Here is a 17,526-nt window from a genome sequence, read left to right as displayed (position 1 = left end):
TGATGAAAATGCGTTGCCCAGTGGTAATAAAGGCCACCCTGGATGGAGCAGTGGCTGTAAAGCTCTGTGAGGCTTCCGCACCCGGGAGGCTGCAGAGCCAGAACTGGAACGGAGATCTTCTTGATTCTTAAACCTCCTTTTCATCTTTCCAAGCCAGCACCTGCCAAAGTCCAGAGCCAGCAAGTCCCAAAGAAAGATAGGCTTTGAAAAACAAGATTCCACGGTTAAATGTTAGGCAACTCTTGGCAAGTCACAGAGCTCAAGTTTATTCAAGGCCCTGGGAAGCCCCTTGTTCAAGAAAGTGATTTGTTTAATCCGGGAAACATATTTGACCACATGGAAACTTTTTTTAGTGCAAAGCACATGTCCAATCCTGTGGAACACCCTTTCTCAGAAATGGCGCACTGCTCCCTTCTGCCTCTTGATGATAAATGCTTCTCCATCCCCTCCCCCCAACCTTGTATCACCTCTCCTAGGCAGCTCTGAAAGGAAGTTACAACCGTTACTGCTCCCTTCACCCTGAGCTTGTCAGACTCTGTTGCTTTGCCCTGTTCCACCCCCTCCCCATACATGCTATGCAATGCAAAGGGATAATCTTCCTGCCTAAATTGAGAAGGGTTGTCTGTCTATAGTAGCTGTTAAGATCTCTGCAGACACCAGAAAAGACAAGCGGGGTTCTTAGCATTGTTGAGTAGCTGTCCAGCAAGTCTAGATTGTGTTTACTAGGGCTCATTGCCCGATTTCAGTCATCCCTGCCTGGTTTCCTTCATACTCATATGGAAGGTATTCGTGTCTTTTTATTATTTACGTGGTACTATTTCACAGAAAGAGATTAGGCTTTTGAAAGTGCGTACGTTACAGATTATAGGTTCGTGGTGTGATATCTCTCAAATAGGGTTCTGGGATGGGCTCCCCAGATAGCCCTAAATTCTGCCCATGTATGATCCTGTAACTTAAGGTTGTTGGTTAAAACTTGGGCAGATCTCTGAGTTCCTAGCCCAGTAATCATCAGAGAGAGGAAATGTTTTCATAGTCTTGGCCGTGATGAGGAAAGGCAAGGAGGGCTGGTATTTGTGAAACAGCAAAGCATGAAAACTGTGCAACCCATTAACCCCAGCACTTTTTTGCTTCTACTGGTATGAAGTTTTGAAGAGAAGGAACAGTTGTCTTAGTTTTTTCCATGTTGTTGGATTTCGCATATGGAAAAAAGGATTGTTCGTCTAGTTATTTTCCTTTTTTAAATTAACTGTTTTATTTTGCAGTCATTTTAGATTTATAAGAAAGTTGCCAAGATGACACAAGAGTTCCCACATATCCCTCACCCAGTTTCCCTCGCTGTCAACATCTCCCATTACCAGCTACGTTTGTCAAAACTAAGAAGCTGACATTGGCCTATTGCTATGAACTAAACTTCCAGACTTGATTTGGTTTTCACCACTTTTTTCCACTGTTGTCCTTTTTCTGCTCCAGGATTCAGTGTAGGCTACTACATTGCATTTAGTTGTCATGCCTCCCCAGTCTCCTGTGATCTGTGACGGTTTCTCAGACCTTCCTTATTTTCTATGACCTTGACAATCTTGAAATGTCCTAGTCAGGTGTCTGTAGGATGTCCCCCATTGTGGGTTTTTTCTTTTTTTTTCTTGCTCATCGGGTTACTTTTTTTTTTTTTTGTAACATCTTTATTGCAGTATACCCCATTGTGGATTTGACTAATGTTTTTCTCATGATGGGACTGGAATCGTCCTTTTTTGAAGGAAGTAAAAAAAAATAAATAAAAGAGCCTATATGGAAAGACTAGCTTATGTCATTGTAAATATTATCTTTTGTACTATGTTTGGCTTAAAACAGCATTTTGTAGATTGTTGAAAGGATACCAAACTGGAGGATTTTTAGAAAAACAGTTTACTGGCCAAATGAGTTCCCTGTCTTGATAATTCTTAAAATGTATGAACACATCTGAGACCCTAAGAAGCTATTCATTGTGGAAGCCCCTTGAACTTTGACTTTGAGTTACCTAAACTATATGACCTTGGAGCATTATAAATTCTCTCAGAGCTGCTGCCCCTCAGAATTCACATTGGAAAACCCGACCTAGCAGAGTATGAAGTTCAGTTGAGCTACTCCATATCCACACTCATGTTATAGGCGTGGAAACATCTGTCTGCTGGATGGTGGGGGGGAGTTGTCTGTCTCTAGGGTGTCTCCCATCAAAATTGTAGGCTCACGAGTCCGCTTTCTCCTGTACAGCCAAGAGCCGGGCCATTGCCATCCCTGTGGACCTGGACAGCCAGGTCAACAACCTCTTCCTCAAGTCCCACAACATCGTGCAGAAAACTGCCATGAACTGGCGGCTGACGGCCCGCAATGCAGCTCGCAGAGACTCTGTCCTGGCAGCTTCCAGAGACTACCGGAATATCATCGAGCGATTGCAGGTAATGCCTGGTGCTGACAGAAGCGATCCTTAACCTGGCCTAAGGCGGTTCCCCACACAGAAGTGCTTCCTGAAGCCAGAGAAAATCCAGGGTTGGCCACAGTTTGGTGAGTGGACAGTCAAATGCAATGATGTTTGTGGGGCTAGGAGTGCAGAGCTACTTGGGACCAGAAAAGCTCCTGACAAAGTCATGGTCTTTAGAGGTTATTCATTGATTTACAGATCTCTTTATGAAGAAGTCCCTCCTCTCTTATTAGGAAGGAGTACATCAGTGTTAGAAGAAGATGCTTAGAATAAGGGCATAACAGCTCCTTTTTGTTCATCGCCTTGGGATTTTAGCCTCTTGAATTAGTAGGTAAACAAGTGTAATCATGACTTGAGAGAGGAGTTTTATATCAAAATGAGCGAAATGAAAATAAAAGTTATTAAATTCTAGCTAGGGTATACTCTTTTTTTTTTTCTTAGTACCTATGAAGAAATGTGCTCTCCCTTTGTTAAAAGGGAGAGTAGTGAGAATTAGATGATGTTAAACACTTAAACATACATCTTAATATTAACATCTTCCTTTGAACAAGCACCCCAGGTGATTTTCTCACAGGTGGTACCTGGACCACAGTTGGAGAATCACAGATCCTTCAGATGAGCTCAGTGCAATGGTGCAGTCGTGAAGAGCGTGATCTCAGGACAGTGCCTGGGTTCAAATCGTGGCTCTGCTGCTTACAAGTGCATAACCTTGGGAAAGTTACTTAACTTCTCCAGTTTCCTAACTTGTAAAATAGTATACTAGTAACGCCTACGTCACGGGGTTGATAACGAAGATTAAGAGAGTCAAGATGTTGCGGTTATCTTTGCCTGCCTAACAAAGGACAACAGCGATTGTTTTATGCTCTTTCAGTGTTGGAGGTTACTGGGCTCACTCACATGTTTGGTAGTTGATACTGATTGTCAGCTGGGACCTCAGCTGTCACCTAAAATATCTACACATTGTCTCCCCATGTGGTCTGGGCTTCCTCACAACATGGCAGCTGGGTCCCAAAATAAGTCTCTCTTGAGAGAGAGAAGGAAAAGCTGTTTTGCCTTAATGACCTGGCTTCAGAAATCACATAGCACCCCTTCTGTCATATTCTCTTGGTCAAGGCAGTGACATATGTCCATTTAGGTTCAAGGGAGAGGACATGGACCCCCATTTGATGGGAGGGATGTCAGTGACTCATTGTAAGAAGAGCGTGCAAGATAGTTTATACTGCGATGGCCATCTTTGGAAAATACAATACACGTAAAGCATACGGAACAGAGCCTGGCACGTAGTGAGCACTTGATCAGTGAGCTGCTCTTCTAATTATTATTACTATTGTTATTGTTACGACTGTAACGATTATTATCATTTGGTGAAGTAGATGAACCTCTGAGGGTTACATAAGTTACCTAAAGACGAATGAGTTCACTGATTCATTCATCAGCCGCACCCTAGGCACGGGGGAAACAATGACCAAAACCAGAAGTAACCTTAACCCTCATAGACTCTCAAGTGTTGGAAGGGAGACAAATGTTAATCAACTAATCACACAGATAAAAGTAAAATGGCAGGAGGGGCAAACACTGCAGAGGAATGAGTAGTGCTACGAAAGGCACTGATGAGGACGTTAATCTTGCCTGGAACTGGGGCAGGTGGTCAAGGAAGGCATTGCTGAGGAAGTAGCATTGGAACCGAGACCAGGAAACCGTAGGACTTACTTAAAGAATGGAGTGGAAGGGAAGGAGAGAGCATGTGTGTACAAAGACCACAGGAAGGTTAGTGTGGCCAGAACCCATGGAGCTGGGGAGGTCGGCAGCGCTTCGCAGGTCAAGGGAAGAATTTCAGCCTTGTTGTGACAGAACCGCTTCTTAAACAAAGGTAATTTGGTTCCTCATCGAGTGCTTCCTGACCCCACTATGTTTTAGAAAGAGGAAAGTTATTGTATTGTAGACTCATAACTGTATGAACACACCGTATTTTCTCCTGCTCAAACTAAATAAATTATCTGTGGCTGCAGAAACATACCACGGCTCTTCTTAGATCTATTATGCATACTCTTGGGGAATAGAATAAAATACATAAGTTTAGGTAGTGCTTGTTCTAAAGACTTGGCCAGTGGCTAAAGGGATCCTCGTTATCTAATGAATTATTGTCTGTCTGAGTCCCTGGAGTTACGAGATTGCCCAGAACAGCAAAAGTTGTCATAATGTGAGAACATTAAGTTGCAAAGGACGCGCTTATATAATTAACCCCCATTCAGACATACCCCCTCACTTAACACTAGCATCTCCCTCTGCCCATCGCTTCTCCATCCTTGTCTGTTGGTCTTTCCCTGATTGCCGAATGTTATACATTTGACAATACAATGCAAATCAATTGCAATGTGAAGTTCAAACCTGGCAAAAGATGCAAGATTTCATGAACACGATGCTGAAGAACTCCTTCATTCTCAAGCAAATGCTGGAGGCAAGTAACATTTTGCCAGAGTTAGGACCCGTAACTCTTGAAGAAGGGGAGATTGGGTGCTTTCTAAGAGGAAACTGGTAGGGAAACTGACAAAACCCTCAGAGAATTTTGCCAAAGCGGCCCTCTTTTTGACAGCGGTGTGCAAGTCACTCTGAATTAAGGGATGTGGCAATGTACTCGTACAAACTTTTTGGGAAAATTGTCCCCCCGCCTCCCCGCAAGAAATAGTTTGATTCATTCATGCATTCTTTAATGCATCCTAAATATTATTGCGTGATTACAGATTTTGTTAAATCTAAGATCAAGCACACTTGTATTGACAAGTTTTAGTTTTAGTTTCTGGATCACCAGAAATTGGCTGATCTGGATCACCCAAATCTTTATGAATTTTCGGCCTATGAAATTTGGGTCCCCAGTTGAGACGAATGCAATTAAAGTGGCCCTTTCCATGCAGATCTCCTTGGTTAACGGCTCCTTCTTATCCAGTACGCTGTGTTCTGTTCTTCTTAGCCAGCATGCCGATGCCTTGGTTCTGAGTTAGCAAGCCAGACAGCAGACTTGAGCATCTTTTGAAGATAACTTCTCATCTGTTTTCTGCCATTTGCCTTTATACGGTGTTTGTTGTGTTGGTTTTGCTGCTCTTTCAACTTCTCTCTGTTTTCCTTTCCTACAGCTATGTGTTTTGCATTTGAAGACCATCATGCTATCAGGGTACATGTATTTAGCATGTTGATACAGCATGTTCATTCATTTGTGTTCTCATTTTTATATGACTTTTTATTATGTGAATAATTCATGCTCATTGGAAGTAATTTGACAATACTCACAAGAACCGATATATAGAAGAAAACTAGAATCACCCATAGTTCCGCCACCCAGAGAAAACCACTAATGATGTTTTAATAATGTTTGCTGCATATCCTTGAGATATTAATGTTGTTTATAAGAAGCGGATCATATAGTCCATACTGTTGTTTGACCATTTTTGGCACTCATATTGTAGACACCTTTCCATGTTGTCGAACGTACTTTTTGCATCATATTTTAAAATATGTGGAATGATCCCTTAAGTAGCATAAGGACCATCTCACAGGGTGGGTGGGAATGATGACTTGTTATCACTTTGTTTTCTGTGTCAGGGCCTAATGCTTCAGGTAACCGTTGGGCAATGTCTAATAATTTGAGGCAAATACCAGACAGTGCTAAGGTTACTCTAACCCAGTCTCGTCTGTGGTCATGCTTTAGGTCAGAAATGAATGTTCTCACCCTCCTGCAGTCAGCTGTGGCCCAAGCTGCTCACCAAGGCTGTGCTTCCATTCCAGGACATCGTCTCTGCCCTGGAGGACCGTCTCAGGCCGCTGGTGCAGGCCGAGTTATCTGTGCTGGTGGATGTCCTCCACAGGCCTGAGCTGCTTTTCCCGGAGAACACAGATGCCAGAAGAAAGTGTGAAAGTGGTGGCTTCATTTGCAAGTAAGCAGCCCCTTTCTCTGCGGAGCTCAGGGGCAGAATCCCACTGACCAGACACAGCACTGGTTCCTGAAGAAGGAGGGGCTGGCCTGATTTTTGACTTTGATGAGTACAAGGTCCCGTGCTAGGGATCTGTTCTGACCTTCCCAAAGTAAGTGTGTAGGTTCAGTCCTACTTACTGACACTTGTTTTGGTGAAAATTTCTCCTTTGAACTGCATGCCCATTTGTTCATCTCCATTCAACACGTGTGGATAGGGTGCCCACCGTGAGCTGCCATACAGACTCAACAAGCCATGGCCTTTGTGCCCTCAAAAAGTTCTCACCTATCAGGGCCTCACAGTCTTTTCCTAACAGCTTTGTAGTTGGTTAGTTTGTGCCTTGGGGCAAAATCTAGAAGAAACGATTGGTTCCGTCACCAGAAATCTCCATCTGATTTTCACCCTAAGTTTGGTTGGTTGTTTAGCTTGAGCATGGGCTCTGCCTGAGTTTCTTATTTTTCTGGGCCCCTCAAAGAATAAGACTGGATCAAGAGAACAGTGTGTTTGCTGCAACCATCGTACTCCTGAGGGTTTTTTAACACCCCTGGCATATTTTAGCCACATTACTGACAATCCTCAGTGGATAAATAGCTGCACTTCCTAAATGAGCTGGTTTGAGGGAGCCCCTGTCTCTGTTCTCCATCCTCTATATCATTTCTCCACTACGTGTGGCCGACCCGTGGCCAGGGAGCCTGTTTGCTGTTACCGACCAGCAGGTGTCGCTATTGAGACACCAACGGGCTGTTCTTAGTGCAGGGAAGGCCCGGAAGCCTGTTTAACCGGGGAGCCCTTGGTAAATATTTGTTCATTAAATGACTAGTTACAATAAGTTGATTGTCAAGTGTTTTTTTTTTTTTTTAAATTTAAAGATCGTTTCAGGGCTTTAATCCGTGGTTTTCCCCTCCATTCAGGTTAATAAAGCACACTAAACAGTTGCTAGAGGAGAATGAGGAGAAACTCTGCATTAAGGTCCTACAGACCCTCAGAGAAATGATGACCAAAGATAGAGGCTATGGAGAAAAGGTACTGCATTTTATTTTCATGTTAAAACTAGGTTTTGCTATTAAATTGAAGTGGAGTGGGAGCGGTTAGAAATCCACCTTAGTTCAGGCATATTCACTGAGGGGGTTAAATTTTTTTTTTTTTAAAGCTATTTATCCTGTCCTGAAGGTAGCTAAATCATATGACTGTCTCCTTAAAGGCATATATACGTAGTTGTCTCTTACAGGCTGCTTGCCATACAATCTATAATCAGAAAAACAGCAACAGCAAGATTTTCCATATGTTTAAATTCCCAATGAGAATGCAAATGCCTCTTGTGTATCAAGGTGTGTGTTCCTGAACTTTGGGTTCCAGCTAAGCATACCTGTGGGTTTACTTCTTTCTGGTGAGATGTTACACAATCCTTCCAGTGTATGAAGAAACTGCCTCCAGTTCTAACTGGAATGAAGACGGACAAACATGTCACCTTTTCTAGTTGAGATTGGGAAATGGACCATCCCTAGGACATGAGACTTCCTAGCACATGCAGTGAGCAGTGATGTACAGAGAACAGCCCTCACACCCCCGATTTTGGTCCAGGTGGGGTAAAAAGAGCCCCATTGCTCTTCCTTTCTGCCCCCAGCAAAAAAGCATGGGCCTGAGTTTAAATCTCACCAGTCTTCATTTGAAGGTAATAGTGTTCATTGTCTTCAAGCCACTTCTGTCAGCATTTTCCCAGCATGTAAATGTGCTGATATCACTGACTTGTCAAATACACAGTAACTCATTCATCTCTATGAAGAAGCCTTGGTAATTAAATCACAGTCGTTCTCATCAAAAGGGATGGTGACAGCCAGATTTTTGCAAGTGTAAAAGTGTGTCAGAATCTTGCTTTCTAACCTAAGCAATATCTGTCATTAATATTAGAGCAATTTAATGTGTGAGGGTCTTTGGATAAGAAAAAATAAAACAGAAAGGTATGCAGTCCTTTTTGTGGTAAACATTTCTCCACTGCCTCCAAACCCAAGGCTTTTAAACGTCACCCTAAATTTGTACAGTGTATAAATTAAAACTGGAATAAGTGTCGCTTAATTAGAAAATAAGTGTTTATAACTCAGGAGGAATTTTGTGTGGGAAACCTGCCAGAAAAGAGTTTATAAATATAAAAGCAAAGAACACTGGTACAAGTGGGAAGTAATGAGATGAGCTGTCCGTACAACACCTGTGTAGACAACTAGGTAGGTCTTGCACTAAAAAAAGGCAGGGGGTGGGCAGGAATAGAGAATACACTTAGCAAATAAGTAAGTAATAACCATTTATTCCACAAGATGTTTATTTTTCTTAAGGTGAGATTTAAGAAATGTTTTAAAAATATGACTCTAGTTATAGAAATTCACTCGCCATAATACAGTGAAATCCACCAAAGGGACCTTAACCAGCTGTGAATATATTAGCACCTTTGGGGCAGAGAACTTGATTTTAAAATGTGGAGACCACAATTTTCTCTTCTTGAGAATATCTGTTTCTTTCTATACCCAAGGTACTTAAGGTAAACTCTGTGTCTCAACCCCAGTGAATTTTTCAAGTTGTGATGATACTTTTATTTCTCTGAAGTTTTTCTTTTTATAACATGGAAAGTAGAAGTACTAGGAGGTGGTCGAGTGTTTGCTGCTGACCAGAAAAGTACACCGGGGTCTTTGGGGCCGTGTAGAGCTGTGCTTCCCTGCTCCCTTTCACTACCCAGTAGTGCCAACAGGAAGAACACCGTCACGGCCTCCGGGAGACAGCAGACCTGAGATGTTGTACCACTGCCTGTGAGAAAGCTCATGGAGAGTGACAGAGCCAGGGCTTCAAGAGGGCAGCAGATGGAGGTCACTATCAAAGAGTTATCAGAGTTGAGAAGAGGTTCTTAGGCTGTAGCTCAAATCCCTTTTCAGCTGGTGAAGAAATGAGTCATACCCTAGCAGATAGAGGCTTGGAGGCAGGATGACATTTCTTTCCAGTCTGATTGGAGCTGTCATCCCCCTTGTTGAAAGTGAAAGTACTATAAGCAAGTATGGGAAATGCTCTGCAACCAAGGAAGACATTCTGGAAACCCGTGCTAGTCAGCAACTCCTGACCGACAGCACGTATGTGCCAAGCTTCTGGCCCCAGGCTCTGACTGCTGGAAAAGGCTCCTTAACCATTCACTTCAAAAGGGGGTGGAGGGTGTTAAACGATTTCTGTTTCTTCCAGTTTGGTTGTTGGTATCCACTCTGTCCAGTTTCACAAAGGCTTTTGGAAAATGCCTTTGATGGTTTGTTGGCTGCCCCTGTTTGACTAAAGAAGCGTGACGTATGGGACAGCCTGACTCTTTCAAGGGTGGAAGGAACAGAGCCAAAGCAATAACCTTTCTTAGGCGAACCCGTGGGCATTAGTCGATAAAATAAATGAGGTGTCCTTTGGACTGCGTGCTTGGGACACAAGGGCAAGTGTGAATGCCATTTCTGTCTTCTTGGCGCCATTTTTCTATTAGTTGCTTCTTAAGTGGAACTTGTCCCATGACTAACACCCTCCTGGGACATCCAGGGCTGTTCTCCTCCCTGCCCTCTCCTGAGCCTTCATGGCCATGGATCTGGTCCACTGGGCTCTGGTATCACCTGTGGTTTGCGTCAGGCCCTACGAGTCAGATCCGTGAGAAGCCAGTGGTCAGTCCACTTGTCTTGGTTCATTGCTTGAGATGTGCCCATCCAAGAACTATGACATATGATGGAAAGGTAAGGGCTGGACAAAGAAGATGGTCACAGAATTTAATCATGATCATTTAGGAATTAAGTCCTCTTTTACTATTGTATCTCTAAAATGCAAAGGACCAGCCATATTTCCCAAAGAGTGGTAAATATAAAATAAAGGAATATTTCAAAGGATCACCAAAATAACGATGGAATACATTTTTGTGTGATTCTTGCGTTTTTCTGTCCAATGTATTCAAAGTTAATCAACTTTAAAATCAGGACTTTGCAACCATTCTGTGTGTGCAGTGGCTACTAAACTCTGCTTTTAATTTACAGATTAAACCATTAAAAAAAATAACCTCCTGTAGCTAAATATCTCTAAAATTTAACCTGAATCTCTCTATAACTCGTAGAACATCTTTAAGCTCTTAGACCCTGCTTGAAAGGAAAACGTAATTATTTTATATACTGGCTACTACTGTTACTCTACTGTAGGATTTTTATTAAGCTACTTTTTATTTAAGTTATTAGTCACAGAGATTTGGAAAGAAATTCAGAGGCCGACAATTAATGTGAAAGTGTATCTCAATTTATTTAAAGTCCTTTTTTTTCTTCTGAGTAATAGTAGCTGTTATACTACTAGAGAGTTTTTTTGACCTTCAGTAATGTCAGGGTTTTCATTTCATACGAATTGTCAGTCCCCTGTTAATTACCAGTACTTCTTTTCTCTAGGTGAATAAACTATTAACATTTCCAGCTACCAGTGTTTCTAATAGGATTTTAAATTTGCAAAATGTACTAAATGTTAATGAAACATAATCTTTAGTACATTTTGTGGATCATCCATCTATCATCAAACAAGCATAATTGTGATCAGTGCTTTTGTTTTTTCTTTTTCTTGAACTTGATGCTAATAATAAATCATTTACTTGTTACTACTCTCACTTGGGTAGGCACTAATCACCTTAGGGGAAATTTGTTCTCTTCAATCATCAACAGTATCAGGATTCAGAGCTTCTGGGCTTGGTATATGCTGGTCTTACTACTTAAATTGAAGTTGGATCTGATTTAGTCCAGTGATCATTTGGACCGCAGACTCCCGCCTCCCCCACTGAATGGGAAGATGAGTCCAAAGAAAGAATTTTGTCCTAAGCTGAGTTGATCAGTGTTTAGCCTTTGACTCTACTCCTTGCCATCCTCTTCTGAAAGGACGTGGTTCTTGATTGGGGAACTTGCCCTTGCCCACAGCTCAGTTCAAGGGTTTTCTCTACAAGAGAGTGCGAAGGTGCTGTCCTGGGCTCTTGGTTAAGTGACCTGCGAGGTTTGATACCTGGCATGTGAACAAAGGGTGGCAGCACCCTGCCCGTTCGTTCCGGAGCAGAGCATTGCAGAGCAGATGTCAGGGTGAGGTGCGCCGGTGTTGAGAGCGCCTGCGCCTCTTAAGATGGTCATGATGCTTCAACCTGAGTCAGTGATAAGAATACAATGACAAAGTTTCTAACACTTAGCTTGCTTGTATTTTCTTTTCTAACACTTCCTTCTTTTTCTCCCCCCCCTTTTTTCTTTTCCAGCTGATTTCCATTGATGAATTGGAAAATGCAGAGGTCCTAATTTCATTTTTTTTTTTTAAGTGTCCCATGGTGATGTTTCCATGACCCTCTGCCATTGAACTCTGTGATCTGTCCCCTAGTCTCTGCAGCGTCTAGTATCTGACTTTGTGTAGTGTTGGCTCTGGGAGTGAGTCGAGTCCTTTGTGTTTGTGTTAGCATTTCCCATGAGTTTGTTTGCCATTTGTCTTTGGAGATCCCATCTGAGTCTAGAGAAGGATTTTCTAAGCTGTGATAAGATTTCCGTCCTTCACTGTCTAGAATCTCAACTGAATTTGTGGTTGACACTGGCTATTAACATATCTCTGAAACTGAGTGTTGATATTACCATGAGGAGCTTTTCTGTCCATATGTGAAGCACCCATGCAGAAAGAAATAACTACATTGGTATAGCGTGGAAGTAGTCAAAGAAAAACCAAACGACTGCTCTCTTGGCCTACATGTTGGAAGTGTTAAGTGTAAGGGGTCATATAAAATTTTGTCAAAGTGCCGTGCAAATTCCACAGCCCTGGTTGAGACTTGCCAGCTGCTGGCTTGTGGTGGGATTAGGAATGTACAATATCCCTGGCTTCTCTTCTAGAAAAACCAACTAGAGATCAAGAAATTGAAATGTCATCTGATGGTTTCTATACTTATGTATCAAATTAGTTTCATTTACCCAGAATGACCCTGGAGACTGATCAGTGGCCATTGTGTTTGGGTTTTGAGGGTGTCTTAAATATTTTCTCTCCTATGAATATTTTTCAGCATTTCTTGCCATATCTGTAGGATGTGATACATGTTTGGTAAATGATAATAGAAAGGATTAATGAGGGGAATTAATGCATATAATTGAGGGAGTTTAATTGCTTAGTGAATTGAAGCAGACTGGAAAACACTTTTTTTTTTTTTTATAAATTTATTTATTTTTGGCTACGTTGGGTCCTCGTTGCTGCGTGCGGGCTTTCTCGAGTTGCGGCGAGCGGGGGCTACTGGAAAACACTTTTATCTGACTTTTAAAAATTAATTTTCTGGTCTACTTCTTTAAGTATCTGTTCATTCTTTTGGTAGAACGGTTAATACCTTATTTTGGTGGGATAGAGCTACCAAATAGAATATGAGGCCTGTTCTAATATCTACCACCATAATTTCAGAAATACTAAGAGGTGGTTCAGGTGTACCTAAGGAGAGTTTGAATCACAGACTTAAAACTGAAAGAGACACGAGCGGTTATGAATTTGGTCCAGTTCCCTCAGGAATGGAGCTCAGAGAGGTTAAGTGAGTGGTGTTAGCTCACACAGGTAGATAGCGGCTAAAGCAGAACTAGTACTGCTGGCTCAGCTGCTGGCCTGGAGCGCTTACTGCAGACTTTTCCTTAAATCGGTCAGCATGAACAGGTGAGGAGGCCGTGCTTCTTTGGGATGGATAGAGGGTGAGAAAAACAAAAGGTTGTACAGGGGTTTAACTACTTTAACTACAGTGATTTTTGCTCCTTCCTGTTTGGTCTTCTCTCTTCCGGGTTATTTGTATGCCAGCAGAACGTCTAATGCTGAATTTTCATACTGGCACCCTTCGACACTCTTGTTTCTCCCTAGAGTTGTAAATGCCTCTCTAATTTGAATTTTTCCTCTGAAATATTGAGGTTGAGTTTCTATTTGCTTAAAGACAAATTAAGCCAGGAAAGGAAAACCTTCCCTAATCGGAGTCTGCAGTGTTATTAATACACTGTTTTGCAGCATGGTAATCATTTGATGTGTTTGCTTTGCTCAAGATAGAACTTGGGTCTCCTGGCTGGGAGTTTACTGCTCGCTTATGGAAAGATTCCACAGTTGGAGCAGGTGTGTTTATAATTATACACTAGGAAATAGAATACTGTCTGTTTATAAAAGAAGAATGTTCTGGCAGCCACTTGGATTCTTTGAAAATTCCCTGAGGAAGCAACTGTGGATCCCCTCTCCGTTGTTATCCCTGGCAACCCACAGAGCCCTAGAGCACCAACAGTGTCCCCAGGTCCTCAGCCTGTCGGATCTGGCCCTCTAAGCAGAGATGCCTGATTGGCCTTCATTATCCATGTCTGTTCTGGAAACAACCGCAGCTCCTGAGGTTTCTCTCCCACCAAGCCTTTTGTCCATGTGTGTGGGTGAAAACCGGCAACCCACAGCTGGAGTTCTGCAGAAACTCCGTTAAGAAACTTAATGAGAGTTCACGCTGGCCCGTGGTTATGGGCAAGGCCTCCCACCTAAATTGCAAACCAGCCCTTCCACCTTGAAGCGTGCTGGGGAATAGCCCCCGAGCAGGGTACGGCATATCTGGAGAGCCATGGTCTCTAGATTGGGGAAGGACCACCACTCTTCAGTGATAAAGGCCTGTTGAGCATCGTGAGAGAGGAGATGTGCAGTGAACGGCTTGGGAAAAAAGCACAGCATCGTCCGAGTCTCTGTCTGTGCTCTGAGAAAAGAGGGTGAAGTGAGGACAGAATCAGAGTCACTGCAAGAAAAGTGCATGGTGGGAGCCTTCCCAGCTGTCTTCTGGAGTAAAATTTCATTTGAAACCAGGAAAAGGAGGGTTTTCTTTCTTTTCTTTATTATTATTATTATCCGTTTTTGCAAATAGGCAGGGTCTCCGTCCTTACCCCTTGATTTTACCTTTTCCTTAGGGGGCAGGGAGAGGGCGAATGAGGGGAGAAGCGTAGGGAGCTGCTTCCATTAGTGTCCATTCAGCTTATTCTTACGTTTGTATCTCGACGAATTGTTAACCTATAGACACACACAAATCAAGATGGGGACTGTTTCTATCAGCCCAGAAAGTTCCCTCATCTACCCATTCTTGGCTTTAAACAGACACTGATGGCTGCTTGAGACATTCGTTCATATGACTAATACCTGAGTGCCTGTTCCATCCCAGGCGCGTTGACTAGGGGAGTTGGGTCCAAATAGGCACAGTGTCTGCCCTTCTGGAGTTTACGGTTCTGTGGAGGTGACAGACGATAATCCAAATTAATGTTAAATGACAGCCATCAACCATGAGAAATACAGGAAGGTGAAGTACTTGGGGTCATGAGACCACGTAACTTAGAGACTTGTACCTGAGCAGGGAGGTCAGGTGACAGCTTAGGAGGTCAGGTCACACCATGAGGACCACTGGCAGGTGAGCATGTTCGTCACTTTTCTAAACTGTAAATTTCTGGACTAAACAAAGGGATGATTTTGATGCAGCACTCCAACTTCAGGCCGAGGCGGTGGGCAGAACGGTAACCTACCTCATTTTCACGTGTGCGTTTTTGGAAAGGAGGGCGTGTTTAGAAAGTGTGTGCTGTAGCTCAGTGGACATGCTGCATTTCTTCCTATTTGAGATATGATCACCGTTTAATCACTGTCGCTTGGAACCCTGGCCTCTCCAGAGCCACTGGTGGCAGTTGGCAACCTCAGCTCCTTGCATTGCAACGAAAGAGCAAGTGGGATTGGTGTTACCGCTTGTTAGGGTGGCAGCAGCCTGCCTGTATCTGCCTATATATTGAGTCCTCAGCTTCTGCCACCGAGAACTGCATCTGCAAGCAAAGGAGGCCACTGCCAGTAAAATTTGGCGGGGGGGGGGGGGGGGGGAGAAAACAGAGAAGAGAAACCCAAGAATTATTCAATTTCACCTTCAGGGGGCGTTCTCATGACATCCAACCCAGGGTGGAGGTGTCCTACTTTTGTACATTGCTGCGAACTGCTGGGTTGGGCACCTGCCAGCATTCAGGCGGCAGTTACATAAGAGCTTCTTTTTTTCCTGGAATTTAGGCTCGCTGCTGATGTGTGACCTTCAGCAGTAATTGCCAATAAATGCAGCGGGGCTGTTTACTGTTAGACACTGGCAGCCATAGAGCAAGTGGGCTCAAGTCGGAGCATACAGGAGCTATTGCAGAATCTGGGGAAGTTTTGTTTTCTTTCTCTTTTTTTCTTTTTTTTTTAAATGCTGAGATGATTCCATAATGACAGAAGTTGTATAATTCAGTCAAGTCAGAATGTGGTTTTTGAAAATGAATTTTACTTTTGGGTTCCGATGAACTTGTTCTATAAGACACAGGTGAAACTTCATCGTTGGGACTAGATAATGTGTATTTCTTACTTTGTTTCTAAAAACAAATGCCATTAGTAAACGGCATTGTGTTAGCAAACGTGAAGATTTAAAATTGCCCTGCTAAAACGTTAGGTAACTTCTATTTTAGCTCAATTTTCTTTCAAGCGTTCTGTTCTCTTAATGTGGGTTTTCAAAGGCTCATGAAGGCCAGGACCCAGCAAACATATTTGCAAGGCCATTCGCTGTTTGTTTTTTTTTTTTCCCTTCTCTGAGATGGAGTGGGTGAAAGGAACTGAAGCCTGATTCAGGGGATTGGAGATGGTAAATTCTCTTTGCTGTGCTGATAATTAGATCTATAGTACAGTCTCATTTCTTGAACTATATTCAACCTCTGCTAGGGGTGGCCCATGGAAGGAGACATCTTATTTCAAAGGAAAATTCTAGAAGCCCAGGGGAGAAGGATTCATGTTGATGGCAGCAGGAAACAGTGTGTTTTAAGTGGCTCTGCTCTGTGTTGGCCTGTAATAGGCACACATGAAACGGATGTGTATATGTATGTACATACGGTATGTATGTATGTGAGGATGTGCCGTTGTACACACACCACAAATAGGAACCCTCAGAAGTCTGTGGGGTTTTTTTTAAGAATGGCGAAGTATAATTTCCTTCATTTGTAGTAGAAATCCATCCCCGGCTAAAATGTTAGGTACATTATGTATAGAAAGCGAGTGTTTCAGCATCTTATCTGCACGAATCTAGTTACTACTCAAGTGCCGTAGTTACGATGACCTGATTCGTGGCCTCATCTGGGAAGGACACTTGGGATTCTGTACTTTGAGGTTCATTTTGAATTTCTGTTTCAAAGCCAGTCATTTGAAATCTTTTTCCTGTGAAGTTTGATTTTGCTGACCTTGTCTAAAAGCACTGAGAAAGACGTAAGATCCAAGAAGAAATACGCAGAGGCAGTAGAGGGCAATAGTTGGTTCCCAAGTTCAAAACCAGACAGCATCGGACCACTGCCAGTCACCTGTTCATTTGGGGAGACTTCACCTTGACTGGAGGTGTCAGCGTCTGATTATAGTGGCCGATCCTGAGATGAGGTGGTGGAAGACAAGTACCTGGGGAATGCAGAAATACTCATTTTCTCAGAAGAGTCTCCCTTACTATGTGGTCACTGAGAATTACCTTTCATGTAAAAAAAAAAAAAAGTTACTTTGATAATAAAAATATGTTGAGAAAATCAGTTCATTCATTTACCAAAATTATCTTTTGCTTTGGATAATATATATTGTATTTATGTAGCTGTTATCTGATTTGAACATATATAGCTTATTAATATGCTTACCTTTTTCAAAAGTGTGGCTTACTGCCATAAAAGAGCCTATCCTCCCGGAAATACAGGTGAAATCCTCATAGGAAGCAGTGCTGGTAAAGACCATTGGTTATTTTACCAAATTATACGCCAGGCTTGGTTTGGCCTTTTCGATGCCTGAAATCATTTTATGTCCTATTGTGCTGTATTATTTAGAGAACTTGCCTGTTAGATATTTACGAAATGAAGTTTACTGAAAATATACCAAGCGTTACTTAATGTTTTAGTTGGAAAGGAACCCTAAGTAATAAGCTCCAGTCTCCTTGAACTACAGGTCAGGAAGTGGAAGCCCAGAGAGGTTCAGTGACTGCCTGAGGGTCACACAGAGCGCCAGCGCCTGCATGAGCCACGGTCGCGTGATACCTGTCCACTGCTGTCAGTTTTTCTATTC

General features: G+C 42.7%; 1 protein-coding gene across 4 annotated transcripts in view; it reads left to right on the top strand.

Annotated features, from left to right (window-relative positions):
- Positions 1–17,526, top strand: part of ITPR1 (inositol 1,4,5-trisphosphate receptor type 1) — a 296,145-nt gene that overhangs the window by 166,651 nt on the left and 111,968 nt on the right. For 2 of the 4 annotated variants that reach the window (XM_065886459.1, XM_065886458.1), the window contains 4 exons: positions 2,248–2,432; positions 6,236–6,384; positions 7,332–7,443; positions 11,687–11,719. In XM_065886459.1, the coding sequence (XP_065742531.1) occupies positions 2,248–2,432; positions 6,236–6,384; positions 7,332–7,443; positions 11,687–11,719 (479 nt within the window). The remainder of the gene's footprint in view (positions 1–2,247; positions 2,433–6,235; positions 6,385–7,331; positions 7,444–11,686; positions 11,720–17,526) is intronic. The other 2 variants (XM_065886463.1, XM_065886462.1) reach the window with 1 other exon arrangement.

This window comes from Phocoena phocoena, chromosome 10, assembly GCF_963924675.1.
Source record: "Phocoena phocoena chromosome 10, mPhoPho1.1, whole genome shotgun sequence".
NCBI classification, from domain to species: domain Eukaryota; kingdom Metazoa; phylum Chordata; class Mammalia; order Artiodactyla; family Phocoenidae; genus Phocoena; species Phocoena phocoena.
Note: the sequence above shows the minus strand (reverse complement) of the source record. Positions and strands in the feature narration are given on the sequence as shown.